Consider the following 26,990-nt stretch of genomic DNA (forward strand, 5'->3'; position numbering starts at 1 on the left):
GATGGGCAAGTTTAAGCACAGATGACTCTGCAGGGCAGATGTCTGCTAAACTTAAAGATTTTGGGTAAACTACACCACAGACTCATTTTCTCTCTAGAGTATGGGAAGAAGCAAACTTGTTACCACGTTAGGAATGTGACTGCGCTTTGCGGTTTAAACCTTGGGTTTTTTTTCTTCCTCCAGAAATGATAATGAACCTTCAAAAACAGTTTAGCACACTTGCCAATTCAACGCCAAGGGCTGAAAAGAATAGCCCTTCAAGCTTCCAGTTCAACTGGACAAAAGACAATGCAGAGGTGCCCTGTTTTCATGGGCATAGCCTTGAAGTAGTCCTGAAAGAGAAAGACAAATCGTTGGTAACTGTGAACTCGCTGTACTGGCTTAGTACCCAGAAATTCTGTAGGAGGTATGTAGTAGTTAATAGTAATTGTGGTATTTGGTCCGTGCCTACGATGTGCCCGATCACCGTACTAAACGCTGGGGGAGATACCGGATAATTTAGTCAGACGAAGCCTCTGTCCCACGTGAGGCTCACTGGATGGGGGAAACAACAGAGTAATAAAGTAGTGGAATATTTGATTTAACCTAAAATGCTTTTCCCTATTTTTTACAAAAAGAATTTTTCTGATTAAAAAACGTGGGTAAAATTTAGAATAGCAAGTAGAGTAAAATATAAAGGACAGTGTTCATTAATGGGTGATGGGACATTTGCTGCTAAAATATGCAGTGACCCTGACAGGGAGATGGTTCTCAAGAGGGAGGGTGTGTAGAATTAAACCAGAACTCTCCATTAACCTTTCCTTACTTTAGCTAAGCAGTTCTATAAAGAAGTTCCAATGTAGATAGAAAAGTGCATTTCAAAGGCATGATAATAAATAAATAGGTGAAAACCCTCACTGTGCCTGTATGCGCGGGCGTATTTTTTTTTCACCCATCTATACAAATAAATCTAACACCCGGCACCTAACAAAACTTGTGGAGAGGACCACTTGCAGAAAAGAGACGTGTTTGTAGAATCCCACACCCCTAGTTCTGTCTTCCCAAACTGTACTATAAAATGTGATGATTCTGTTCAAGTGAGACTCAGTGCTGGAATAGAGGTCATATTGCAGTTTAGGATTCAGGTATATTGGCAAATCCCACTAAACCCATTCCCCTTCCCAACTTTCCCATCTAGTCAACACCACTGTCCTTCCTATCCCGGAAGCCCACAACTTGAGAATCTTCCTCCACTCTTCACTGCCTCTCAGGTCTCACATCCAAACAAACAACTGCTGAATCCTGCCTCTTCTTCCTGGACAACATTTCCTGGATCCGCCCCCACTTGCCCTCCCCACAGACAACCACCACCGTGGTTCAGACAGTCCTCATGTCATGATTCGATTGGTGAATCAGTCTCCTCTCTGGTCTCCCTGCCTCCAGCCTCCACCCTCTTCAATCCACACTAGAAGTTGCTGCATGAATCATCGACCTGAAATATCACCCAGCCCAAATCACACCTCAGAAGTCTCCAGTGACTACCCACCTCACTCTGCCTCCAGCAGAAACTTCAAGGCTCTCCACCATCTTCCTCCATCTTAGAATCAACTCCCCTCACCCATTTTTCAGCCCACACTGGTCACTCCTCCCAAAGTCACCATTTTACTCTTCCTTGCTCTCAATTTTCCCTCCTCTGACCCTCCATTTACACTTTTCCCTAAGCCTGGGACTTCCTCCTCTCCCAAATCTGCCAGGCCACAGTTCTTCCCATCTTCAGAGCTGTCTTAGAAGCCCATGTCCTTCTGGAAGCCTTCCCTGATTAATTCACATCTATTAAACATCACCTTTAGCAATTTTGTACCTGACTCCTATCCTCAGCATTTATGTATATTTTTCTTTTTCTTTGAATAGTTATTTGTATGTCCTTATTCGAGTGTTTATTCAGATCTTTTATCATCATCACCACTGTGGTATTTGTTAAACCGGTGTGCTAAGCACTGGGATATTTACAGTGCAGTCAGATCAGACACAATCCTTGTCCTCATCCTAATATATTTGTACTGCATCCTGCTCTGTCCCTGTTCTTCCTTCTCCTCCCATTATTTGTAAATAATGTGTATGTGTGTGTGTGTGATTAGAGCTCCTTGAGGGCCAGAATGTGCTCAGCACTTAGTAGACACTTAATACATGCAATTAATTAAATTAATTAATTGTGGAATTTACTAAGTGCTTATCGTGTGCTATGCACTGTAATAATAATAATAATAATTATGGCATTTAAGTGCTATGTGCCAGGCACTGTACTAAGCACCGGAGTGGATACTAGCAAATCGGGTTGGACACAGTCCCTGTCCCCCATGAGGCTCACAGTCTCCATCCCCAGTTTACAGATGAGGGAACTGAGGCCCGGAGAGGTGAAGTGACTTGCTCAGGTCACACAGCAGACACATGGTGGATCTGGGATTAGAACAGCGTGGCTCAGTGGAAAGAGCACGGGCTTTGGAGTCAGGGCTCATGAGTTCGAATCCCAGCTCTGCCACTTGTCGGCTGGGTGACTGTGGGCAAGTCACTTAACTTCTCTGTGCCTCAGTTCCCTCATCTGTAAAATGGGGATTAAGACTGTGAGCCCCACGTGGGACAACCTGATTCCCCTATGTCTACCCCAGCGCTTAGAGCAGTGCTCGGCTCATAGTAAGCGCTTAACAAATACCAACATTATTATTATTAACTCATGACCCGCTGACTCCCAGGCCTGGGTTCTATCCATTATGCCATGCTGCTTCTCAAGTGCTGGCGTAGATACAAGATAAGCAAGTTGCACATAATCCCCGCTCCCCATGGGCCTCACAGTCTAAGTAGGAAAGAGTAGGATTTAATTCACGCTTTACAGCTGAGGAAACGGAGGCACAGAGAAGGGAAGTGCCCAGGGTCGCAGGAGGCAGGTTGGAAGAGTCAGTATTAGAACCCATGTCCTCTAACCCCCAGGCCCGTACTCTTTCCACTAGGCCATGCCACTTCCCATTGATTAACTGATTCATCATGAGGCATGGAAGGAGAATTGATGTCAAATATATGTACCTTGACTTATAAATTAAGTCCAGTAAAATAAGTTTCGTAAATTATTTTGAGAAGATTGGAACTGTAGAGTCAACCGATTTATCATTCATTCAAAAGATACGCTATTGTTAATTCTTCCTTTTTTTCTTTTTAGCTTATGTGATCATGTGACAGTCTATGAAGACTCAAATTTTTCCAGGAGCTACCAGTTTGTACTAAATATTTTCTCCTACTTGTTGAGGATAAAAGCTTCCCTTCTCCATGAAGAGGTGAGCTTGATTGAACGGAGACTTTTTAATAAAAAATTTGAGAAACGAAGGACAACCCCTTAAATCTGAGCAGGTGGGAAGATCCTGAAGTGATCAGCTACGTCACATTTGATCATTATCATTGCCTACCTTCGTATTTCAGAAGACTACCCTGCTCTGTTTCACCGTGCTGTTTGTGTAAAATCGGCCTAAAGCATTAAAGTCAAAAACTAGATTAATAAAAGGATGCGGGAAAATGAAACGTCAATAGGATAAAGCTGAGATTGTGTTTTCATTTATTTATGCTTCTTCCTAAAGAGGTACGTGAGAGAAATGCGAGGAAAAGTGACTGCCAAGAATGACTGTTATAGGTGATTACTAAAATTTTCTCATAAATGTTGAATCAGAGCCAGAAAGAAACCTTTTTTGGCATTCAAAAGAAAAATCTCATCGTATGTTTGAAATACAGTGGTGTGACAGGTGAATAATTTTCACAAAACACTCTGTAATTCAAAATACAGCTCTTATTTAGGGAGGAATTGAAAGCCTGAGAATGTGAATTCATTATATTTTTAATACATGATTAAACTTGTTTCTGAAAGAAAACGGGTAGCTGCTTGGAGCTGCGATTTTCCGGGGTTGACCCGCCGATTTGAAATGAGCTCAGTGCAGTGGGACTCACCTGCGGGGCCCAGGACACAGTTAGGTGGGCCTTCCCTGAGCCGTGGAGTTGGAGTCCGAGACACAAGGGAAGAACTTCAAGTCTAAGGTCGGGCCGGGGTCACGAACCCTGATCGAGGCAGAAGGAATGGGAAGCGCAGAAAAGGAGACAAAGTACGCGGCTATGAAGAAATTCCAGAGAGCCTGAAATCAATCATTCTGCGTCACCGTGGACGCTCGAACAAAGGAACACCGGCGGAAAAAACCTCTTCGTGCCATCGTTGATGATGCTGGTGCGTAATGATAGGTGAGGCTAGCGAAAGAGCCGTGCTTCATACAGGGTGACGGTCAGGAACCAGAGTAGAGAAATTGGGTGGTGAGGTGGCTCTAGAGACAAGGAGAAAAACAGCCCACGTAGGCTTACTCTCACAAATACACATACAAACACACACATGCTGCTGAAAACGTATTTAACCGACTAAACACTCTTGGTACAGAGCGGACCAAAGCCTAATCAGTGACAAGAGAAGGTAAATAAAAGTTGTTCCTGCTACTGTTTTTGCTAACCGGCTAAAAGTCCCAGGAAGGACCCAGCGTAGCTTGTTCTAGCGGACCGAGCACGGACCTGGGAGACGGAAAGACCTGGGTTCTAATCCCGGATCTGCCCCTTGCCTGCTGTGTGACCTTGGGCAAGTCACTTCAGTTCTCTTCACCTCAGTATCGTCATCTTTGAAATGGAGATTAAGACCGTGAGCCCCGTGTGGGTCGTGGACTGTGTCCCACCTGATTATCTTGGATCCACCCCAGCGCAAAGTACAGTGCCTGGCACGTACTGCTTAACAAGTAACATTTAAAAAAAAAATAGTCCTGCTAGCAGTGGAGATGGGAAACCTGCTATGGAGTTAAGATATGAACTCTAGCTTCCCACTAGATGCAGGGAGTGGCCGCCAGCCAGTGACTAGTGACTAGAGAAATGGTTGTAGCTGCTCTTCTTTCGCTGGATCTTTTCTCAGAACAACCACGTCGGCTACCTAGCCGGGCCAGGAACAGGACGGAGGTGTCCACCGTTTTAGTTACCGAAAGTGGAGTAAGGCCTCAGATTGGGAAGGCCAGGAACAAGACGAAGGTGTCCACCGTTTTAGTTACTGAAAGTGGGAGTGAGGCCTAAGAGTGGGAAGATGGGGAGAGGACAGAGAGAAGGGAGAATAAAGGAAATAGAGGGAGAAGGAAAAATTGGAATCAGTTTATGACACTCAAGGGATGCCAGGCACCCCTTTCTGACCCCCTAAATATGTCAAGAAATAATGGCGTGAGGAGGACGCCCACCAAACAGGTTCTTTGCAGAAGCTTAAGGAAACTTTATAGTTGTCGAACAGGTCTGCGTATGGACCTAAAGCCCTTCTTTTGCTCTCAGGTCCTTATAAGCATGGGTGCCATTTTCCAAGTCTCAGGACTCAATGGCAGGAACCAAGACAGACATTGATTCATTCATTCGATCGTATTTATTGACCACTTATTGTGTACAGAGCACTGTATTAAGCTCTTGGAAAGTACAGTTCGGCAACAAATAGAGTCAATCCCTACCCAACAACGGGCAGGCATAATATAGGCATCCAGGGCTGTGTCACTGAAAACCGGATAAGTGGAAAAGGGGAAGAAAATAGTGGTGAGCCTCCTCTCCCTTAATAATGTTGGTATTTGTTAAGCGCTTACTATGTGCCGAGCACTGTTCTAAGCGCTGGGGTAGACATAGGGGAATCAGGTTGTCCCACGTGGGGCTCACAGTCTTCATCCCCATTTTACAGATGAGGGAACTGAGGCCCAGAGAAGTGAAGTGACTTGCCCACAGTCACACAGCCGACAAGTGGCAGAGCTGGGATTCGAACTCATGAGCCCTGACTCCAAAGCCCGTGCTCTTTCCACTGAGCCACGCTGCTCTCCCTTCTGGCACAATGGTGATGAGTCACGCAGGAGAAATAATCATAATTATGGTACTTGTTAAGGGTTTACTATGTGCCAAGCACTGTTCTCAGCACTGGGGTAGATACAAATTCGTCAGGGTGGACACAGTCTTAATCCCCATTTTCCAGATGAGGTAACTGAGGCCCAGAGAAGTGAAGTGACTTACCCAAGGTCCCACAGCAGGCAAGCGGCAGAGCTGGGATTAGAACCCACGTCCTTCTGACTCCCAAGCCTGGGCTCTGTCTACCATTGCCCATAAAGCTGTGGTGATGAAGCTGATGACCCAGGGGGAATCCCAAGAGTTGATGTCCCACAGATTTGATGACCCTGCCTGGTTTGCATTTTTGAATGAACCAAACATTTATCACTGCAGCATCATATCATTTGGTTGTATTCTGTATTCGGAATACATGGAAAGATGATATCAAGGCATAGACTCCTTCACCCAGCCTTTTAGAAATGGTTAGGTATTAGTTCTTTCGTTTGATTCACATTTTTCAGAACAATTTTCTTCCCTGTTGCCAATGGCTAGTTGAAGCGTCACCCCAATCAATCAGTCACTGCTATTTACTGGGTACTTAAGTGCAGAGCACTGTACTAACTGCTTGGAAGAGTACCGTGCAACAAAATGAGCAGAAACGTTCCCTAGCCATAACAAGTTTATAGTGTAGAGACAAACTTTCAGTGTAGAGACAAGCTGCCCTAAAGATAATTTGGCAGAGAGATAAAGGAGCAAAAGAGAGGGTTTTCAGAGGTGGAATGCAGGTCTCATTCACTTTGAGCCTAAGGGCAAAGTGGTATGAAGGGGAAATAAGTGAAATCTCACTTTTATGAGCGCCAGTATTTTTTTTTCAGTTAGAGCAAGAGGGCTACCGATAATCTCTTAATGGCATAGGGCAAAGAGCAAGGGGCTGGGAGTTAGGAGACAGGGGTCTTAATCCCTGGTCGGCCAGTGCTTTGTGAATGTGGGCAAATCATTTCAGCTCTCTGGGGCACCGTTTCCTCATCTGTAAAATGGTAACTATGTTGGTATTTGTTAAGCGCTTACTATGTGCAGAGCACTGTTCTAAGCGCCGGGGTAGATACAGGGTCATCAGGTTGTCCCACGTGAGGCTCACATTAATCCCCATTTTACAGATGAGGTAACTGAGGCACAGAGAAGTGAAGTCATTTGCTCACAGTCACACAGCTGACAAACGGGAGAGCCGGGATTCGAACCCATGACCTCTGACTCCCAAGCCAGGGCTCTTTCCACTGAGCCACGCTGCTTCCTAATTACAAATAGGAAGAAGTAATACAGCATATGAAGCATGTTAATACCGGCGGGTGTGTGTGAATACTTTGGTCCGTAGTGCTTAATAAATCCCATCATTCAATCAATCAATCAATCAATCATATTTATGGAGTGCCGTGTGCAGAGAACACTGTACTAAGGTGCTTGGGAGAGTACGATATAACAGAGGTGGTGGACCGTTCCCTGCCCACGACCAGCTTACAGTCTCGAGGACGGTTATCGTCATTAATTGCATTAAAGTATTAAATGGAAAAATGTATCTTCCTCAGAGCGTAGAACAGTGCTTGACACCTAGCAAGCACCTAAAGAATACCACGGTTATCATTATAAAAAGCCAAAATTAAAAAGTAATGGGTAAGGATTTTTTTCTCTCATGAATCCTACACAGATCTGGCCAACCCCCAAAATGGAGAAGGCTTCATCTGTACTAAATATAAGCAAAGCTTGGTTCAAGATCCTTTTCTTTTCACTCTGAGAAAGTCAAATTGTGTGTTAATCAATTTTGCCTTCCTTCTTTAGACCGCTTGGGCCTCCTGGCTATTTCGAGGAAGAAAGAGTCAAGGTCAATCAATCATATTTATTGAGCACTTAGTTTGCGCAGAGCACTATACTGTATTCACTATACTGAATACAAGAGTTGGTAGACACACTCCCTGCCCTCAGCAAGCTTGCAGAAAAGCAGTGTGGCTCAGCGGAAAGAGCCCGGGCTTGGGAGTCAGAGGTCATGGGTTCTAATCCCGGCTCTGCCACTTGTCAGCTGTGCGACTTTGGGCAAGTCACTTAACTTCTCTGTGCCTCAGTGACCTCATCTGTAAAATGGGGATGAAGACTGTGAGCCCCACATGGGACAACCTGATCACCTTGTATCCGCCCCCCCAGCGCTTAGAACAGTGCTTTGCACATAGTAAGCGCTTAACAAATACCACCATTATTACTATTATAATTACGGTCTAGAGAGGGAGTTAAAAAAACATGTTTTTAAAGTGTCACAATTTGCCTAACGGGCAGGGAACGTGTCTAACCAGTTTTGCATCGTACTCTCCCAAGCACTTAGTACAGTGCTCTGCACACTGTAAATGCTCAATGAAGAGGATTGATTGATTTGCTTGGTTTTCTGCCCCTCTAGACTATTAGCTCTTTGTAGGCAGGGAAAGTGTCTGTCTATTATTGCAGTGTACTCTCCAAGAGAGTAGCACAGTGTTCCGCACACAGTGGGTACTCGATAAATATGACTGAATGAATGAGTGATTCCCAGGATTTTCATCAATCAACACTACCATGTCAATGTGCTGAGAGTTGAGTAAGTTGATGAACCCCAGGTGTGCCCTATCTCACTGACCTGGAGCTCTTCTCTCCTGAGGCAAAATTCATCTGGCCATTGCTGCACTAAATTGAGGCTTGGAGAGCTGAAGCCTGGGGAGGCCTCTCCTTGTGTATCCTATCTGAAGATCTTTGTTATTTGCGGGATTTATTTTTTCCTTCAGTTGCCAAAAGCTTTCAGAGAAAAACCAGTGTTCTTCTACATTAAAAGTGGTGAGGAGCCATTATTTCGTGGCTATTTTAAGAAGACGAAAACTTTAAAATTCATAGTTTTGACCTCAAACTTATAATCGTTTGAATGATTGTAAAATACAGATTGTGAGCCCAAATGTTACAGAGTTAGCCTTAATCTGTGAAGATGACAGCTCTGTCATTAAAGTTTACCTGTAGATGCCAAATGCGGCTGAAACAGCCAATACAAAACTGATAATCCTGACCACTCCACGTTTTCCCAAAAATTCTTCCTTTCACTGTCAAAAGTTCTTGAGATTTATTTCTAAATCAACGCCTAGTTTATTTAAAATACAAACACTTTGCATTCCTGAAAGTCTGTACTGTATAGTATTTAGTATATTTGGCATATTGCCTTTAGTATATTAGTATATATGCCTTTAGTATATTTTTTATATTTATATAAAATTTATATTTTTTAAACTATATATATTTTGTTGTTGCCTTTAGTATATTGCCCTCACTGTAGTCTTTTTTAAAAAATTTAAATATATTTTATAATGTAATCCTATTTAAATATACTTGTTTCTTCAAGTATATGAAATTTCGTTGGGTAAAAATCTTGAAAACTAACTAGAATGTAGTGGTTGGGTGGTTTTTGACACTTTGGTCCGAGGAATTCACAGCACTAAATTTACAGCCCTTCAATATATAAATCTACTCCCTTTCGAAAATAAAAGATTTGAACTCAATGTGATTTTTATCTCCAAGCTCCCCTGATCCTATCTGTTATAAGGATTTGCACACAGTGCTTTAAGAGGAAACCATATTTAGGGGACGTATAGTAAGCTGGGTGACTTTTATAGATAAAGGGATTTAAAAAAGAAAACCCTTCCTAAATGCAATCCCCATCTCTGTTACTCCCAACAATAGCATATATCATTATTTCAGTTTACATGCATCACCTAAAATGACTAGCATCCTTGCCAGTGAACAAACCTCCCAACTATTTTTGAAGAAACTCAAGTGAAAAGAAGCAGGCGTTTTCAAGCCCCACCGCCAAACTCCTACATTATTGTAAGGGATTATCGGTGTTGATTATGGCAGAGAACCATCGTGGAATAAACCCTGGACACTAACCAGATCTCTCCCTTTGAAGCTAGGCTCTCTGAGCGGTTGGAAGCTCTTTGATAGAGTGAATAAATCTGCATCCCTATCGCCTAAGGGGTTTCTCTAGGCAAATAATCTCTATTTGTTTGGCCCTGTTTATTGACCAGAAAATACCCCCACCATTTCTCCTTCCCTGCTATTTGGAATTTCAGAATTAAAAACTCTGTTCAGCTGATGTATATTTATGTGTTTATGGCATTCTGTTCCGTATCTGTTTGTTGTTGTCATTTAGTTTGCAAATGTCCCTACTTTGCAGATGCCTGGAGCCCCTAATAACGTATTCTTCAGCCAGTAGTGAGAGCTCCAGGAAGTGCCGTTTTTGATAATGGAACCGATTTATGCCCACATTAAGCTTGTTAGTGTGCTTGCATTACTTCACTGAAATGCTCTGAAAGTACAGAATGGCATTACCTAAATAATAATAATGATAATTTTGGTATTTTTAAAGCACTTATTATGTGCCAAGCACTGTATTAAGCTCATGTTTGGCACATAGTGAGCGCTTAAAAATAAGAAAATTCAAAGCAAGATAGCCAGGGTGGACACAGTTCCTGTCCCATATGGGATTCGATCAATCCATCGATTGTATTTATTGAGCACTAATTGAATGCAGAGTGCTGAATTAAGCACTGAAAGAGTACAGTGTAACAATATCACCATCTAAGTAGTCACATAAAGTCACAAATATCCCTGCAGTGAATAGAAGATGTTCAAATATTGCTTCCTTAGGATGTACCCCAGTTCACTGCATTATGTCTGTCACCCTTATGACGACTTCAACGTTGCCGCAGCTCAATATTGAATTTTCTAAGAGCAGCAATCCATTAAGAGAATTCCTGGTATTTTCGAGAGATTTCCTGCCAGACAATGTCATTCACATGAAGTGCAGTGATCACCCTCTGATTTACTCAGCAACTGAGGCACTGTTATTTAGGAGTAGACCTTATAACCAGGACTTCCCCTGGGGGGAAAAGAAGGAGCTCTTGGTTCAAGCAGGGGGGTATGAATTCGGCCAATAAATCCCTCTTTCAACAAACTGATTCATGTTATTTAACCAAGTGTCTGAGTCCCCTCTAGACTGAGTTTAAGCTCCTTGAGGGTAGGGATCATGTCTCTTGGAGAAGCAGCGTGGCTCAGTGAAAAGAGCCTGGGCTTGGGAGTCAGAGGTCATGGGTTCGAATCCTGGATCTGCCACTTGGCAGCTGTGTGACTGTGGGCAAGTCACTTCACTTCTCTGGGCCTCAGTTACCTCATCTCTAAAATGGGGATTAAGACCGTGAGCTTCACGTGGAACAACCTGATGACCCTGTATCTACCCCAGCGCTTAGAACGGTGCTCTGCACATAGTAAGCACTTAATAAATGCCAACATTATTATTATTAACTGTACTGTACTCCCTCCGGGGCTGTCCAGAAGCCCCTTCCCGCAAGGTGGGAGATCTGGAAAATTGTTCTGGCTTCAACTATTGAATCCAACTGAGAGAATGAATCTCCTCCATAACCATTCATTCATTCGTATTTATTGAGCGCTTACTGTACGCAGAGCACCGTACTGAGCTCTTGGGAGAGTATGTCAATTAACAGACTCATTCCCTGCCCACAACGAGCTGACAGTCTAGAGACGCAGTTGAGGGGTAGAGGCTCTCTCTCTCTCTCTCTTCAGTTATAGGACCTCCTCAGGTCAACACAAAGCTAGTCCTTCCCTATTCACTGGCCAAGGCAATTATTCCAAACCTGGGCTGAAGTACAATAGATTGTTTGTAATGGGCGATTGCAGTTGACTGTTAAAATATTGCCCTTTGGCACTTGGGTTTAGCCGTTGTCAAGCCCGAGTTGGATGGGCCCGGGAGTCAGAAGGACCTGTGTTCTAATCCCAGTTCCACCACTTGTCTGCTCTGTGACCTTGGGCAAGTCTGGATTGGATGGTGGCAAGGATCAGAAATGCTCCCCGGCCCTACTTCGTCATCCAAAAAACATTGACTGAGCATCTCCTCCAAGCACAGTATCATCTCGTCCAGCCAGAAGGGTTTCTTTTATATAGTTACCTCAACTGTGCCGAGCAGAAATGATGAAAGCAGAATGATAGTGGAGTGGAGAGAGAATTGGATGGGAGTTGATAATCATGGCCCTAAGCAAATCTTTTAACTTACTATCCCTGTTTCCTCATCGATAATATCTGCTCCCTCTAACCTCATAGGAGTACTAGCGGTAACGTTTATTGATTGCCCACTTTATGTTCTGTGCTGTGAAAGGTGCCTGGAAAGTGCGGAATGAAGAAGTGACACGGGATTTTGTGCGGTGCACTTTACAAAGGGAGATTTGTATAATAATGGTAAGAAAAATAGAGCTGTTGGCACTTTAAAAAAAGGTTTGCCAAACATAAGATCAGCTTAACCTCTGATGCCTAATTCTACCCCTTTAGTTGTAGAAACAGTAGGTAATGAATGGGTATTGTAGAGTTAAACAAAGAATATTATATGCAAAAATAGTGACACAATTGGGCACCTCACTCACTGGGGAAGGTAAAGACCTTTTCTATCCTTCTCTACCTTACTGGTTTTTCTAAAACAAATCAAGTCTATCAAATGACGGGGAGAGATGTGAAGTTAGTGAGATTCCTGAGAGCCGTAGTGAAATAAACCAGAGACAGCCAGCCCAGGGACTAAAGGTAAGAAAGTTGTAGAAAGTTGTTATGGAACATAGACTGGATCTAATCTAAGTAACAATAATAATAATAATATTGGTATTTGTTAAGCGCCTACTATGTGCAGAGCACTGTTCTAAGCGCTGGGGTAGATACAGGTAATCAGGTTGACCCACCTGAGGCTCACAGTTAATCTCCATTTTACAGAGGAGGTAACTGAGGCACAGAGAAGTTAAGTAACTTGCCCAAGGTCTCCACCAACTAAGAACGGCCATGCACCACCACCCACAGAAACGGGAAAGAGTTATCGATCTGTCAATCCTTTCCATGTCTGGGTAGTATATCTACCCCAGCGCTTAGTTTAGTGCCTGGTACCTAGTAAGTGCACAACAAATACCAAAAACAAAACAAAAAAGACCAAGCAATCAAACAAGCAAGTAGAACTTCCCATCACTTCATCCTCAAGCTTCTTTGGTCTGGCTCTCTCTCATTGCCTCCTCTCCCTGGTTTGGCAGTGCAGAATAGGCTGTCCTTAATAGGGCCCAGACAGGAGAGTCAGAAAGACCTGGGTTCTAATCCCGACTCCACCACTTGTTTGCTGGACACTGGACAAGTCACTTCACTTCTCTGTACCTCGGTGACCTCATCTGTAAAATGGGGATTAAGACAGTGAGCCCCATTTGGGACAGAGACTGTGCCCAACCTGATTTGCTTGTATCCACCATAGTAAGTGCTTCATAAATACGACCCCTGTGGTTCATCTACAGAGAACAGAATAGATTTCATCGGTCAGATTACTGAAGCCTGCGTAAGACTTCCTGATAATTAATCAATCAACGGTATTTGAGGGCACTTTACTAAGAACTTAGAAGAGTACAATAGAAGACATGATGCTTGGCCTCAAGGTGTATACAGTTTAGTGGGGGAAACACACAAAATAATTAATATATAGAAGAGAAAAATGGGGATGCGGATGAGTAAGGGTTTAAAATAGTCAAGCATTCATTCACTCAATCGTATTTCATTCATTCATTCAGTCATTCAATCGTCTTTATTGAGGGCCTTCTGTGTGCAGAGCACTGTACTAAGCGCTTGGAATGTACAATTCAGCAACAGATACAGTCCCTGCCCAACAAAGGGCTCACAGTCTAGAGGGGGAAGACAGACCTTGAAACAAGTAAACAAGCGTGTAAATTGATATGTAGAGAAGTGCTATGGGTGGGTGTGAGTCCATCAGTGCGTAATTGGCCAAGGAGTGCTGAGATGGAAGTTGGGGAATATGACCTAGTGAGAAGAGAAATTAATTAGGGAGGAGATTGATCTCAGAAGAGTTTTGAAGAGGGGGAGAGCTGAGGACTGATGGATTTGAAAGAGGAGGGAGTTCCAGGCAAGAGGAAGGTTGTGAGCAAAAGGTTAGAAGTGACCGACAGGAACGGAGATTGCGAGCGGTTGTAATGGGGGAAGAGAGTGGATAAGTAGGAGGGAGAGAGCAGATGGAGGGCCTTAAAGCTAGCGGTCAGGAGTTTCTGCTTGAGGTGAAGAGGAATGGGTACAATTGACAGTTTTTGAGGAGAGGGGAGATGTGAGCAGAATGATGTTTTAGAAAGATGATCTGGGCAGCTGAGTGAATTAGGAATTGGAGAAGGCAAAAAGTGGAAGCAGAAGAGCAGGGAGAAGGTTGATGATGTCAGCCAGAAACGATGAGGACTTGAACCCCGGGTGGTGGATGGAGAGAAAGAGGCAGATCCAGGAAATATTGTGGAGGAAAAGCCAAGGGGATGTATCAACAGACCGAGTAATTCTTCCAGTCCCGTAGGACATATTGATGAAGGCCGAGAGGCAGGGGATGCTGAGGGGTGGAAGCTGTGACAGTCAGTAGCTGGTCGAGTGGTGGACTGGCCGCTCAGTAATCAACCAATATCCTCGCTGGGTAAGTACGGCAGATGCTATTAAAAACTCAGCCTCTCGTATTTCAGGCCTTAAACGGGATTAGATGCAGAAATAAAATCCATTCTATAAATGAATTGGTCAATTTTACTTCCTGGGTTCAGGGCCTTTCCTAGAAGAGGATGAATGAGGACAATCGTTCTGTGCTTTAAAGAGTCCCGTCCTTTGCCACTCTAGTGACAGGGATAATTAGTGTAGGAGACTCATCCAACGCGGCACCAAAATGGGCCACAGAACCAAAGGCTGATGGGCTCCTTTGAGCGTGCTTTTAGGAGAGAAACTACTGAAGACTACTCCGCTGGTAAGTAATCGACTCAATTAATCAATCAATCAGTCAGTAATATTTATTGAGAGCTTTCTGTGCACAGATCACTGTCTTAAGAGCTTGGGAGAGCACCCGATGACGGAGTTGGTAATCACGCTCCCTGGTTCGCAACGACCTTAAATTCAACACTCCCTCTCTTTCCCCCTAAGCCAAAACGAAGACCAGAGGGACCCCAACCCCTTACAAAAAAACTGAGGTCAGAGGGGATAGTCCCAGCTGCACTCACACCCACCTGATAAACTTCTTAATATCTAGATTAACATCCTCTATTATTTAAGCCCTTAGCCATTAATGTAGAACGATAATAACTGTAGCATTTGTTTAGCACTTTCTAGGTGTCGAGCACTGTATTATTCATTCATTCAATTGTATTTATTGAGCGCTTACTGTGTTCAGAGCACTGTATAGAGAAGCAGCGTATCTCAGTGGAAAGAGCCCGAGCTTGGGAGTCAGGGGTCATGGGTTCGATTCCCGGATCCACCACTTGTCAGCTGTGTGACCGTGGGCAAGTCACTTCACTTCTCTGGGCCTCAGTTCCCTCATCTGTAAAAGGGGGATTAAGACTGTGAGCCTCACGTGGGACAACCTGATTACCCTGTATCTCCCCCAGTGCGTAGAACAGTGCTCTGTAAGTGCTTAACAAATACCAACATTATAATTATTATTATTACTAAGCACTTGGAATGTACAATTCGGCAGCACATAGATTCAATCCTTGCCCAACCACGGCTGCATCGGGGTAGATTCGAGATAATCAGGTCACTCACGGGGCTCACAGTCTAAGTAAGGAGGAGGACAGGTTTTGAATCTCCATTTTGCAGATGAGGGAACTGAGGCCCAGAGAAGTTCAGTGACTCATCCAAGGTCACACAACTAGGATTAGAACCCAGATCCTTGGACTTCCAGTCCCATGCTCTTTCGATTAGTCCACTCTGCTTTCTTGTCCTCTCCCCGGGCTAGTAGAGGGTAAATTCCTCCCGGCCAGGGATCCTATCTCCTAACTCTCTTGTACTCTCCCAAGCCGCTCAGTACAGTGCCCTTCGCACAATAAGCACTCCATAGATACCACTGACTGTTTTTACCTGCGTGTCAGTACAGTGTCTTTTTACTTCTTCCTAGGGAGAGAACTCCACTCTAGCCTCAAGAAATCTGGGCCTTTGTCACCCTCAAAGAGCCCTCTTTTCGGGAACGGCTCCTCGACTTGAAAGAAATGAGAGGGTTTTCTCCCTTTTGTTGGTAATGAATTCAGCCTTGGGGATGCCTAGATATTCCACGGTGATAGGGCCTTTGTAAATTCTTCCCTAGGTAGATTAAAGTGGACCCTGGGTTCTTTAAGCTATTTACCGTAGGCCTTAAGAATGTTTTTCTTTTTTGTTTTTGTGAATTGATCTCCCGCAGCAGCAGCCGGTGGCAACAGCTGCCTGGATACCCCAGCACTGAGAGGCCGGGAGGAGTTGGGGATGTTGCAGAGACCCGAAGGAAGGCTTTTCACATGTGGGGCTTCGATTTTGAGAAGCAGCGTGGCTCAGTGGAAGGAGCCCGGGCTTGGGAGTCAGAGGTCTTGGGTTCGAATGCCGGCTCTGTCAGCTGTGTGACTGTGGGCAAGTCACCTCACTTCTCTGGGCCTCAGTTCCCTCATCTCATGGGGATGAAGACGGTGAGCCCCACGTGGGACAACCTGATGTCCCTGTATCTCCCCCAGCGCTTAGAACAGTGCTCTGTACATAGGAAGCACTTAACAAATAGCAACATTATCATTTTAAATCCTGGAGAGTAGCGGGGAGGCAGGGGCGGGAGGAAAGGAAGGGGGAGTGAGGGTAGAGGGGCGGGAGACCACCGGGGAAGGGGAGAGGGGTGGCGGGAAAGGGAAAGCAGGCCGGCCCTTGAGAAGAAGATTGGATCCAAGGGTCATAATCCAGAATCTCTGCACTTGAGGAGAAAGGGAACCCTTCCATGTCTCTGATGGAGCACGGTGTAGTGACTAGAGCCCGCGCCTGGGAGTCAGGAGGCCACGAGTTCTAATCCCGGCCCCTCCTCTTGTCCACTATGTCACCTGCGGCAAGTCACTTCACTTCTCGGGGCCTCAGTGACCTCATCTGGAAAATGAGAATCGAGACACGGGACAGGGACTGTGCCCAACCCGAATGGTTTGTATCCACTCCGGCGCTTAGTACGGAGAAGCAGCGTGGCTCGGTGGAAAGAGCCCGGGCTTGGGAGTCAGAGGTCATGGGTTCGAAATCCCGGCTCTGCCACTTGGCAGCTGGGTGACTGTGGGCAAGTCACTTCACTTCTCTGGGCCTCAGTTACCTCATCTGGAAAATGGGGATTAACTGTGAGCCTCACGTGGGACAACCTGATGACCCTGTATCTACCCAAGCGCTTAGAACAGTGCTCTGCACATAGTAAGCGCTTAACAAATACCAACATTATTATTATTATTATCATTATGAACGTCTAAGTCCCCCTTTTCCTCTGCTTCCCCTCCCTATCGCCCCAACTCTCTCCCTTCGCTCTACCTCCCTCCCTGCCCCATATCACTTGTATATGTATGTACATTTTTATGATTATGATTCTACTTTTTTATGAATAATGTGTATATATCTATAATTCTAGTTATTTATGATAATGCTACTGATGCCTGTTTACTTGTTTTGATGCCTGTCTCCCCCGTTCTAGACTGTGAACCCGTTGAGGGCAGGGATTGTCTCTATTTGTTGCCAAACTGTACTTCCCAAGTGCTTAGTACAGTGCTCTGCACACAGTAAATGAACAGCGTGGCTCAGTGGAAAAAGCCCGGGCTTGGGAGTCAGAGGTCATGGGTTCTAATCCCCGCTCCACCACTTATCAGCTGTGTGACTCTGGGCAAGTCGCTTAACTTCTTCGAGCCTCAGTTCCCTCATCTGTAAAATGGGGATTAAGACTGTGAGCCCCATGTGGGGCAACCTGATCAGCTCGTATTCCCCCTCAGCGCTTAGAACAGTGCTTGGCACATAGTAAGCGCTTAACAAATGCCATCATTATTAATAAATACAACTGAATGAATGAATGTTTCCCCTTTATTGTTATTAATGTCTGTCTCCCCCTCCAGACTGCAAATTCCTTGAGGGCAGGGAATGTGTCTGCTTACTGTTGTATTGTCCTCGCCCAAGCGCTTAGCCCAGTGCTCTGCACTTGGTCAGCACTCAATAAATACGAATTAACGAATGAATTAAATAATTAATTACTCCCCCTTATTGCTATTAATGCCTGTCCCCACCTATAGACTGTAAGCTCGTTGGCGGGTAATGTGTCTGCTTATTGTTGTATTGTCCTCGCCTAAGTGTTTAGCCCAGTGCTCTGCACCCGGTCAGCACTCAATGAATACGAATGAATGAATGAATGAATGTCTCCCCGGAGAAGCAGCGTGGCTCAGTGGAAAGAGCACGGGCTTTGGAGTCAGGGCTCATGAGTTCGAATCCCAGCTCTGCCACTTGTCGGCTGTGTGACTGTGGGCAAGTCACTTAACTTCTCTGTGCCTCAGTTCCCTCATCTGTAAAATGGGGATTAAGACTGTGAGCCCCACATGGGACAACCCAATTCCCCTGTGTCTACCCCAGCGCTTAGAACAGTGCTCGGCACATAGTAAGCGCTTAATAAATACCAACATTATTATTATTATTATTATTACTATTAATGTCTGTCCTCACCTATAGACTGTAAGCTTACTGAGGGCAGGTAATGTGTCTATTTACTGTTCTTTTGTCCTCACCCAAGCACACAGTGTGGCTTAGTGGAAAGAGCCCCGGCATAGGAGTCAGAGGTCCTGGGTTCCAATCCCACCTCCGCCACTTGTCTGCTGTGTGACCTTGGGCAAGTCACTTAATTTATCTGTGCCTCAGTGACCTCTTCTGGAAGATGGGATGAAGCTTGTGAGCCCCACGTGGGACAACCCGATTACCCTATATCTACCCCAGTGTTTAGAACAGTGCTTGGCACATAGTAAGCACTTAACAAATGCCAAACAAAACAAAAAAAAAGGTCAGTGCTCAATAATAATACTAATAATAATGATGGCATTTGTTAAGCGCTTAATATGTGCCAAGCACTGCTTTAAGCGCTGGAAAATATGAATGAATGATTGAATAATAATAATTATTATTATTATGGTTTTTGTTAAGTACTTACTATGTGCCAAGCACTGTTCTAAGCACTGGGGTAAATTCAAGGTAATCAGATTGTCCCACGAGGGCCTCACAGTCTCAATCCCCATTTTACAGAAAAGGTCATTGAGGTTCAGAGGAGTGAAGTGATTTGCCCAAGGTCACACAGCAGACAAGTGGCGGTGGCAGCATTGGAACCCATGACCTCTGACCCGCAAGCCCAGGCTCTTGCTACTAGGCCATGCTGCTCCTCAGTGAATGAATAATGAATGAGTGAGAGAATGAGTGAATGAATGAGTGATTGAATGAGTAAATGAATGAATGAGTGAGTGAGAGAATGAGTGAATGAATGAATGAGTGCGAGCATGAATGAGTGAGAATGAGTGAGTGAATGAATGAGTGAGTGAGTGAGTGAATAAATGAATGAGTGTGAGAATGAATGAGTGAGAATGAGTGAGTGAATAAATGAATGAGTGTGAGAATGAATGAGTGAGAATGAGTGAGTGAATGAATGAGTGAGTGAATAAATGAATGAGTGAGAGCATGAGTGAGAGAATGAATGAGTGAGACAATAAGTGAGTGAGAGAATGAATGAGTGAGAGTGAGCGAATGAATGAATGAGAGTGAATGAATGAGTGAGTGAATGAATGAATGAGTGAGAGAATGAATGAGTGAGAATGAGTGAGTGGATGAGTGAGTGAGAGAATGAGTGAATGAGTGAATGAGTGAGAGAGTGAGTGAGTGAGAGAATGAGTGAATGAATGAATGAGTGTGAGAATGAATGAGTGAGAATGAGTGAGTGAATAAATGAATGAGTGTGAGAATGAATGAGTGAGAATGAGTGAGTGAATGAATGAGTGAGTGAATAAATGAATGAGTGAGAGCATGAGTGAGAGAATGAATGAGTGAGACAATAAGTGAGTGAGAGAATGAATGAGTGAGAGTGAGCGAATGAATGAATGAGAGTGAATGAATGAGTGAGTGAATGAATGAATGAGTGAGAGAATGAATGAGTGAGAATGAGTGAGTGGATGAGTGAGTGAGAGAATGAGTGAATGAATGAATGAGTGAGAGAGTGAGTGAGTGAGAGAATGAGTGACTGAATGAGTGAGAGAATGAGTGACAGAGTGAGTGACTCAATGAGTAAATGAATGAATGAGTAAATGAATGAATGAGTGAGTGATGAATGAATGAATGAGTGAGAGAATGAGTGAGACAGTGAGTGACTGAATGAGTGAATGGATGAATGGGTGAATGAATGAGTAAATGAAGGAATGAGTGAATGAGTGAATGAATGAGTGAGTGAGTGATGAATGAATGAGTGAGGAGTGAGAGAGTGAGTGACTGAATGAGTAAATGAACGAATGGGTGAATGAATGAGTAAATGAGTAAATGAAGGAATGAGTGAATGAATGAGTGAGTGATGAATGAATGAGTGATGAGTGAGAGAGTGAGTGACTGAATGGGGAAATGAATGAATGAGTGAATGAATGAATGAATGAATGAGTGAGGAGTGAGAGAGTGAGTGACTGAATGAGTGAGTGAATGAATGAGTGACTGAATGAGTGAGGGAGTGCGTGAGAGCGCGCGCGCCTGCGCGGAGGAGGCCCCGCCCCCCGTCCCCGCCCCCGGCCCCGCCCTCCGACCCGCCGCCTGTGGGCCAATGGGGAGCCCCGCCGGCCGCGCCTCGGGCCAATGGGCGTGCGAGGCTGGGCCGGGGCCCCGCCCCCTGTCCCCGGGGTGGGAGGGGGGAGGGAGGGAGGGAGGGAGGAGCCTGCGCAGAGCGGACCGACGCTCAGCGCCCGCAGCGCTGCTCAGCCCCGCGCCGGCACCATCGCAGCTCCGCTCCGCTCCGCTCCGCTCCCCGCACCGGACCGCCCGCCCCGGACCGCCCGCCTCCTCCTCCACCTCCTCCGCCTCCTCCTCCCGCCCCCGGGGACCGGGGGGCCGCTGCGACATGTCCCAGGACTACGACAAGTGAGTGCCCGACTCCCCCCGCCCCCCAGCAAGTGCAGCGGGCAGGATTCGAACCCAAGCCCCGCTCCCTGCCACCGCCGTCCCCAGCCTGGGGTGGAGCTCGGCGCTTAGCGGGGAGCGGGCACTGGGCTGAGCGTCGGGGTGGGTAGGAGTAGATCCATTCAGTCGTCTCTCTTGAGCGCCTACTGTGTGCGGAGCACTGGGCTGAGCGCTTGGGATGGACAGTTCGGCCACAGAGACCCTCCCTGCCCAAGTAAGGGGGATCGGGCTGCCACAGTCATCAGCATCATAATTAATGCTATTTGGTAAGCGCTCACGATGGAGCAGGCGCTGGACTGAGCGTTGGGGTAGACAATCATCATCATAATTATGCTATTTGGTAAGCGCTCACGATGGAGCAGGCGCTGCACTGAGCGATAGGGTAGACAATCATAATTATGCTATTTGGTAAGCGCTCACGGTGGAGCAGGCGCTGGACTGAGCGTTGGGGTAGACAATCATCATCATAATTATGCTATTTGGTAAGCGCTCACGATGGAGCAGGCGCTGGACTGAGCGTTGGGGTAGACAATCATCATCATAATTATGCTATTTGGTAAGCGCTCACGATGGAGCAGGCGCTGGACTGAGCGTTGGGGTAGACAATCATCATCATAATTATGCTATTTGGTAAGCGCTCACGGTGGAGCAGGCGCTGGACTGAGCGTTGGGGTAGACAATCATCATCATAATTGTGCTATTTGGTAAGCGCTCACGATGGAGCAGGCGCTGGACTGAGCGTTGGGGTAGACAATCATCATAATTATGCTATTTGGTAAGCGCTCACGATGGAGCAGGCGCTGGATTAAGTGTTGGGGTAGACAATCATAATTATGCTATTTGGTAAGCGCTCACGATGGAGCAGGCGCTGGACTGAGCGTTGGGGTGGATGCAGATTAATTCATTCAGTCGCATTTATTGAGCACCTACTGTGTGCGGAGCTCTGGGCCGAGCGCTTGGAATGGACAGTTCAGCCACAGAGACCCTCCCTCCTCAAATAAATGGGGTCGGGCTGCCACAATCATCATCATCATCATCATAATTACGCTATTTGGTAAGCGCTCACGATGGAGCAGGCGCTGGACTGAGCGTTGGGGTAGACAATCATCATAATTATGATATTTGGTAAGCACTCACGATGGAGCAGGCGCCGGACTGAACGTTGGGGTGGATGCAGATTAATTCATTCAGTCGTATTTATTGAGCGCTTACTGTGTGCGGAGCGCTGGACTGAGCGCTCGGAATGGACAGTTCGGCCACAGAGACCCTCCCTGCCCAAGTAAGTGGAATCGGGCTGCCACAATCATCATCATAATTATGCTATTTGGTAAGCGCTCACTATGGAGCTGGCGCTGGACTAAGCGTTGGGGTGGATACAAGTAAATTCAATCGCCTTTCTTGAGCGCCTACTATGTGCGGAGCACTGGACTAAGCGCTTGGAATGGACAATTCGGCAACAGAGACCCTCCCTGCCCAAGTAAGTGGGATCGGGCTGCCACAATCATCATCATCATCATCATCATAATTATGCTATTTGGTAAGCGCTCACGATGGAGCAGGCGCTGGACCAAGCGTTGGGGTCGACACATTCAATCGCATTTCTTGAGCGCCGACTGTGTGCAGAGCACTGGACTAAGCGTTTGGATTGGACAATTCGGCAACCGAGAGAGACCCTTCCTGCCCAAGTAAATGGGGTTGAGCACAGTCCCTGTCCTGGGTGGGGGAGCTGCCACAATCATCATCATTATTATGCTATTTGGTAAGCGCTTAATATGGAGCAGGCACTGGACTAAGCGTTGGGGTGGATACAAGTAAATGGGGTCGGGCACAGTCCCTGTCCCGGGTGGGGCCGCCAGAATCATCATCATCATAATACTAATTATGCTATTTGGTAGGCGCTTACGATATAGCAGGCACTGGACTAAGCGTTGGGGTGGATGCATGTAAACGGGGTCGGGCACAGTCCCTATCCCGGCCGGGGCTGCCAGAATAATCATAATCATCATAAATACTAATTATGCTATTTAGTAGGCGCTTACTATGTAGCAGGCACTGGACTAGGCGTTGGGGTGGAACAAGTAAATGGGGTCGGGCACAGTCTCTGTCCCGGGTGGGGCGGCCACAATCACCGTCATCATCATAATTGTGGTGTTTGGTAAGCGCTTACTATGGAGCAGGCACTGGACTAAGCGCTGGGGTCGATACGGGTGAATGGGGTCGGATACTGGCCCGGGTGGGGCTGTCGCAATCATCATCATCATCATTGTGCTGCTGGCTAAGCGCTTACTATATAGCAGGCACTGGACTAAACGCCAGAGTGGATATAAGCAAATCGGGTCGGACACAGTCCCGGTCCCGGGTGGGCCTGCCAGAATCATCATCATAATCATAATTGTGGTATTTGGTAAGCGCTTACTACGTAGCGGGCACTGGACTAAGCGCTGGGGTCGATACGAATACATCGGGTCGGATACTGGCCCTGGTGGGGCTGCCAGAATTATTTTAATAATCTGAACATTTAAAATATTTAATTACATCATCATAATCTTAATAATTGTGGTATTTGGTAAGCGCTTACTATGTGCCAGGCACTGGACTAAGCGCTGGGGTGGATACGGGTAAAGCGGGTCGGGCACAGTCCCTGTCCCGGGTGGGGCTGCCAGAATAATCGTCGTCGTAATTGTGGGCTTTGCTAAGCGCTTACTATGTGCCAGGCACTGTACTAAGCGCTGGGGTGGATACAAGCAAATCGGGTCGGACACCGTCCCTGTCAGTCAGTCTCAATCTCCATAAGCCTGGATGGACTCTATCGGTTGCCGAATTGTCCTTCCAAAGCGCTTAGTACAGTGTCTGCACACAGTAGGCCCTCAATAAATACGACTGAATGAATGATTTTTTACAGATGAGGGAAGTGAGGCCCAGAGAATAATAACGATGGTGCTTGTTAAGCGCTTACCATGTGCTACGCACTGTTCTAAGCGCTGGAGAAGTGAAGTGCTTCGCCCAAGGCCACACCGCAGACACGTGGCGGAGCCGGGATTAGAACCCCTGACCTTCTGACATCCGGGCTGCGGCCACTCTGCCACACCGCTTCGGTCCTTGTTAGGCGCTTACTATGTGCCAAGCACTGCCCCGAGCGCTGGGGCGGATAGAAGTTAGCCAGGTTGGGCCCAGTCCCGGTCCCACGCGGGGCTCCCAGTCTTCATCCCCATTTTGCGGATGAGGGAACTGAGGCCCAGGGAAGTGAAGGGAGTCGCCCGAGGTCACGCAGCAGACACGTGGTGGAGTCGGGATTAGAACCCAGGACCTTCTGACTCCCAGGCCCGGGCTCCAGCCACGTCGCGAGACCCCTTCCCTCCTGAGAGCTCCCCTCCTCCAGGAGGCCTTCCCGGACTGAGCCCTCCCTTTCCTTCTGCTCCCCCTCCCCTCCCCAGTTCCCCTACTTCCTCTCCTCTACCCCCTTCCCCTCCCCACAGCATTTGTGACTATTCTATATAGTATTTATTACCCTATTTTATGAATGATGTGTCCACATCTATAATTCTATTTATCTATTTTGATGATATTGATGCCTGTCTCCATGTTTTGTTCTGTTGTCTGTCTCTCCCCCTTCTAGACTGCGAGCCCGTTGTGGGGCAGGGATGGTCTCTATCTGTTGCCCAATTGTACTTTCCCAAGCGCTTAGTCCAGTGTTCTGCACACAGTAAGCGCTCAATAAGTAGGATTGAATGAGTGAGTGAGGACCCCGTCGCCTCCCTTTTCTGGTTTAATTGAAAGAATTAGCGACGAGACACTTGGCGTGGGGGAAACTCGACACCCGGGAGGCGGTGATCCTCCCCCTTCTCTCCCTCTCCTCCCTCCTCTGCCGCTCCTCCTCATCCTTCTTCAAATGCACAGGGTGGAGAACAATCAGTCAGTGTCAGGAGCACCTTTTTGCTTCCTTTTTTTTTTTAAATAAAACCAGAAACCCAGCCCATCCTGACCTAGGGGCTGTCACCCGGCTCAGTTCTGCTTGTGGGTCTGTGGCTTTTCTATGCGGGATCTTTCTACGCTTCAATTTTTTTTTTCCTCCCATTTTCCTACTAAAGGATTTCAAGACAAGGTCTGGAGAAGTGGAGGAAAAGGCAGGGGCGGGGGAAGAAAAGCATCTCTCCCCTTCATCCCCCTTTAAATGCCCAGAGTGGAAAGCAATCAGTCAGTGTCAGGAGCACCTTTTTTCTTTCTTTCTTTTTTTTTTAAAAAAAAAAACACAACCAGAAACCCATCCCATCTTGACCTAGGGGCTCCCACCGGCACAGTTCTGCTTGTGGATCAGTGGCTTTGCTATGCAGGATCTCCCTACACTTCTATTTTTTTCTCTCCCTTTTTCCTACTAGAAAATTTCAAGACAAGGTCTGGAGAATCGGAGGAAAAGGCAGGGGCGGGGGAAGGAAAGCATCTCTCCTCTTCATCCCTCTTTAAATGCCCAGGTGGAAAACAATCAGTGTCAGTAGCATCTTTTTTCTCTCTTTAAAAAAAAAAAACACAAAACCCACAGAAACCCATTCCATCCTGACCCAGGGGCTCCCACCATCTCTGTTCTGATTGTGGGTCTGTGGCTTTCCTCTGCAGGATCTTTCTACACTCCTATTTTTTTCTCCCTTTTACCTACTAGAGGATTTCAAGACAAGGTCTGGAAAATCGGAGGAAAAGGCAGGGGTGGGGGGAAGGAAAGGATCGTTTCACAAGGGCACACCTTGTTTTGTGTAACTTTTTTTTTTTAACCTTAATGACTTGAGTGTCGTGGAGCTGTCGGGAAGAGATCTTGTTGGGCCTTGGGAACATATGATCTTTGATGCCCAAATCACAGAAATTCGAAAGCCGTTTTGTGTTCGGGAACAGCTCATGGATTTCTTTGACACGCACCTGGGCTGCAAAGGTGGACTTCTCCAGGTAATCTGATGTCGCTAAGCAATGTCACTTGGCCCATCTGACAAGGAAGAAAGAATTCTAGATGTTAGGTCCTGGAAGCCTCTCTTTTTAACTGTACGTGCACCAAGAAAACGTTTAATGGCACCTTCTTAAAAAAAAGAAAATGAGAAATTGCCCTGGAGTTTCTTTTGCCACTTACATCACTGATGGTAATTTCAGATTACTCTGTTTCCAGTGTTTCGCATTATCAAAAGCATAAAGTGACGTTAATCAAAAAACCTCTGAAGATGGCTTTGTACTTCCATCCAAAGAGTGATTTGAAAAAAAAAAAACCAACCTAGAGTCGAGGAGTTTTTAAAATCCAGATTATCTGTTTCTGAGAGAGGTTTTTTGAGGCTTAGTGTTTGATAGAACACCAGGTTTGATAGTGTTTGAAGCCTGAGTTAATTTTTCTAGTTGAATGTTTTGGGTTTTGAGGGATAAAAGAGTTGGAATTCAGTATTAGGTTTTCTAAAATTGGATGGTTGTTTCTCGCAGGTTGGTAGTTACATTTAGAAGTTGTTTTGAAGGTTTTTGGGAGGTCTTTCTTAAATGTCTTCAGACATACCTATGGAGTGGGCAACATGAACTACTTGACTTTCAAAGAAGAGTAGTAATAATTTGAGAGATAATTCTCCCCTTTAGGTTTTTCATTGCCTCTCCTAGATTTAACAAGATTATTACAGTTTAAACTCAATGGTGAATGTTGTTGGTTGCTATTTGAAAGCATCAAAGACCTTTGCTCCGGCACAAGAATCTAAAGCTACTTGCATAAAATATCTTGTGTGTATTTTACGGTTTGAACAAATTTGGGGAGGGGATGAAAGAAGTGAGGAAGTTGAAAAACTAGCAATACAAGACCCAGACAAAACAGATCTTGCGTTGTTAATAAAAGGGTTCAACTGCATAGTATGCTGGTAGTCACTGCAGCGAACCCCGGATTCAGTAGTTATCACTTCTGTAATAACGTTGTGGAAATACCCAACCTTGAACTTGATATTTTTTTTAACTTGCCACTTTGCGCAAACTATGTGTTCGGAACCTCTTTTGTTGTTGTTAAGCAGGAACCCCAAAGCAGTTCTTTTCACTGTGTCTGGTGAGGAAATAAA

At 45.8% G+C, this 26,990-nt stretch overlaps 2 protein-coding genes across 5 annotated transcripts in view; both read left to right on the top strand.

Annotated features, from left to right (window-relative positions):
* Positions 1-3,566, top strand: part of TAF1B (TATA-box binding protein associated factor, RNA polymerase I subunit B) — a 64,065-nt gene extending 60,499 nt beyond the window's left edge. For all 3 annotated transcript variants that reach the window (XM_029051808.2, XM_029051809.2, XM_029051811.2), the window contains 2 exons: positions 184-406; positions 3,191-3,566. In XM_029051808.2, coding sequence (XP_028907641.1) covers positions 184-406; positions 3,191-3,368 — 401 coding nt within the window. In that variant the 3' untranslated portion in view covers positions 3,369-3,566. The remainder of the gene's footprint in view (positions 1-183; positions 407-3,190) is intronic.
* Positions 3,567-20,825: 17,259 nt separating this feature from the next.
* Positions 20,826-26,990, top strand: part of GRHL1 (grainyhead like transcription factor 1) — a 55,247-nt gene continuing 49,082 nt past the window's right edge. For both annotated transcript variants that reach the window (XM_007673332.2, XM_029052068.1), the window contains exon 1: positions 20,826-20,892. In XM_007673332.2, coding sequence (XP_007671522.1) covers positions 20,873-20,892 — 20 coding nt within the window. In that variant the 5' untranslated portion in view covers positions 20,826-20,872. The remainder of the gene's footprint in view (positions 20,893-26,990) is intronic.

Source organism: Ornithorhynchus anatinus, chromosome X1 (assembly GCF_004115215.2).
Source record: "Ornithorhynchus anatinus isolate Pmale09 chromosome X1, mOrnAna1.pri.v4, whole genome shotgun sequence".
NCBI lineage: Eukaryota > Metazoa > Chordata > Mammalia > Monotremata > Ornithorhynchidae > Ornithorhynchus > Ornithorhynchus anatinus.